This window comes from Pinus tabuliformis, chromosome 2_2, assembly GCF_031772625.1.
Source record: "Pinus tabuliformis cultivar Carrire ecotype Pingquan chromosome 2_2, CPIR1, whole genome shotgun sequence".
In the NCBI taxonomy this organism is placed as follows: domain Eukaryota; kingdom Viridiplantae; phylum Streptophyta; class Pinopsida; order Pinales; family Pinaceae; genus Pinus; species Pinus tabuliformis.
In genome coordinates, this window is record NC_142300.1 from 372982709 (window position 1) to 372984954 (window position 2246).

A 2246-nucleotide genomic window follows, 5' to 3' on the forward strand; every position below is an offset into this window, starting at 1 on the left:
TAGCAGATTTCGCAAGGCTCAAATTATGCCTGTTGCATCGTAACACATTTCGATAGATGAAGATACGCTCAAGGTACGCGCGAGTTTTTCTAACCAGTTTACAGTGGCAGATTATACAATAACATACGCTTTTATTGACATAGATTTATTGATCCAAGGATAGCTTTTGTAAACTCCTAGTTACTAAAAAATGGTGCAGGCTAGATTCAACATTTGCTTTTTCACATTCAGTATTTTCAATAGCGTTCTGGATTTTCGCCTTCATGATGGGGTACTAGAGAAAGGTTATACTGCATTTGGCCTGCATCTGATTGCAACATTCCAGAGTCTGGAGAAAGGGATTTTACAAGCTTTCTGAGACCCTGTACATTAGCCTTAGGAATACTCAATCCTTTCTCTAGATCTCTAGATTGTTGGGTTGGGACTTCTTATCTTCTGCACTGAATTGATGTACACCTCCACCGCCAATCTCGATATCCGTCACAAGTTTAAAGTCCTCAGTCTTTACAACTTCGTCTCTGATTCCTTCTCGCCTGGGCTTCCCCTTTCTATAAATCAAGTACAGAAGAAGCTGTGCAGCTCCAAGGCCGAAGCCGATTCCATTCGGGATCTATACATTACAGCAACACATTTGTTTGAATAATATGCATTCTACCTAAATCTAATTTCAATGAAAAACTTCAACACTAACTCCAACAAACACGTCTCGTTCCAGCACTGCCCAAACTCCTCCATTAAGAAACAGGAAGAATGACAGGAAAAATGGCATGAATTCCACGCTCTTCGTTACTATGACACTTTTCTGTTGCCACCCACATACGTGGGGATTACAAGGTCAGTCTGTAAAATTCAAAATGGCACTAATCTTCCTTGAATTATTGACAATTTTTTTTTCTGTGCCTAAATGTTGAAAACCAAGCTTACCATAACTGTTAATGGAGAACCATACATGCTTAACGTTAAACACACGCATAGAATTCCTACTACGTTTATTCTCGTTTGTTGATTTAGTGCCAGAAAGGTCACCAAAAATACAGCAGCAAAAAATACTATATCCACAAGCAACACCAGAATAATAGTCTTGAGCTGCATAACAACACCAATTAGATGTACCATGAGTCATAAAATTTATTGGTCGACAAGATCCATCTTTCACTTTGGATTTATGAAGTGTTATCAGAATTCCAGTTCTCTATGTGACATACTAATATTTGTGTTCGATCTAATAGTCGTGGAAGCATCAACTGAAACACTCAATATGAAGGTGACTGAAAAAAAAAAAATACTAACCCGAAGTCCCTTATGGGCATAAATTATAAACAGAATGATATATGCTGCTTCCAATACCGCGCCTGCCCCATTAATCGTAGAGATCAACAGTCCCCCGGGCTTTATTAATCCATAATATGTCCATTGCGAAGTGCTCAACAACGTGCAGATATAAGGGAGAGGTTTGAAGTCCTGTGTGGACTTATTCTTCACTATACGCCAAAATGTCTTCCTGTAAATAAAATATTATTGAACAACACTTGCAAGATTGACAAAACTCCCTAGAAACTAAATGTATTTAACCATTCAAAACATTTAAGAGCTTACACCGGCGATATGAAAACGAGGAACGATATCACATTTCCTGCAACATATTGCCCAAACATATAATAATTCAGATGAACAAGCGATTCAAATCACTAAAGAAACATTAAATGCGACTCTGATCATATATTGTATGTACTGACCGACAACACCAAGAATGAAGCTCACATCGGCCATAGCGAGTATATGGTGAGGACCAATGCAATTTTTTTCCTTATTCTCGTGGAAGATGCTGAGATTAATGATAAGGCAGGGCTTTTTCTTCTGAAGGCCTAAAATGCATCGTCCAACCAAACAATTGCAGCAATGGAGTGAGCGCCACGTCAAAGATGGCAGTACCTACTGTTAGGTGTATGAGTTCGACATGAGAGTTAGTCCGGAGCTTTCCGGAACTGCCATAGGTGGCCCATTCAGATGGCCTGAAAAATGTCTGGGATAAATGCCATTTGGATCGTTTCTTATTCTGGTCTTAGGATAAAAGTCAGATAGCTTCTTATCTTAATAGCCTTTTTGGACGAGAGGTGATGGTCAAAATGAGATTCTGCAATTTCAGTAAAGTAATATAACATTCTTCATGGACCCAATTTATTTGAATGGCAATTTAAACTTTTTGGTATGAGAATCAGATCTGGATTTCATGGCGGAAATCAAAC

General features: G+C 38.6%; 1 protein-coding gene across 1 annotated transcript; it reads right to left on the reverse strand.

Moving 5' to 3' along the window:
* Positions 1–397: 397 nt before the first annotated feature.
* LOC149192786 (bidirectional sugar transporter SWEET17-like) lies at positions 398–1855 on the reverse strand. Its single transcript, XM_089406175.1, has 6 exons — positions 1737–1855; positions 1597–1633; positions 1291–1501; positions 925–1086; positions 692–802; positions 398–610 (listed from the first exon to the last, which is right to left on the reverse strand). Exons 1-6 carry the CDS (start codon positions 1768–1770, stop codon positions 398–400), a joined length of 768 nt encoding a protein of 255 aa, XP_089262301.1. The 5' UTR covers positions 1771–1855.
* Positions 1856–2246: the final 391 nt, after the last annotated feature.

Bases quoted from the DNA above. Each gene is read 5' to 3' on its own strand.
- LOC149192786 (XM_089406175.1), bottom strand. From the start codon at position 1,770: ATGGCCGATGTGAGCTTCATTCTTGGTGTTGTCG. The intron at 1,087-1,290 runs GTTAGTATTTTT...GTTGTTATGCAG, and splicing joins ATGCCCATAAGGGACTTCGG to CTCAAGACTATTATTCTGGT. The intron at 803-924 runs GTAAGCTTGGTT...GGGTGGCAACAG, and splicing joins GTTCTCCATTAACAGTTATG to AAAAGTGTCATAGTAACGAA.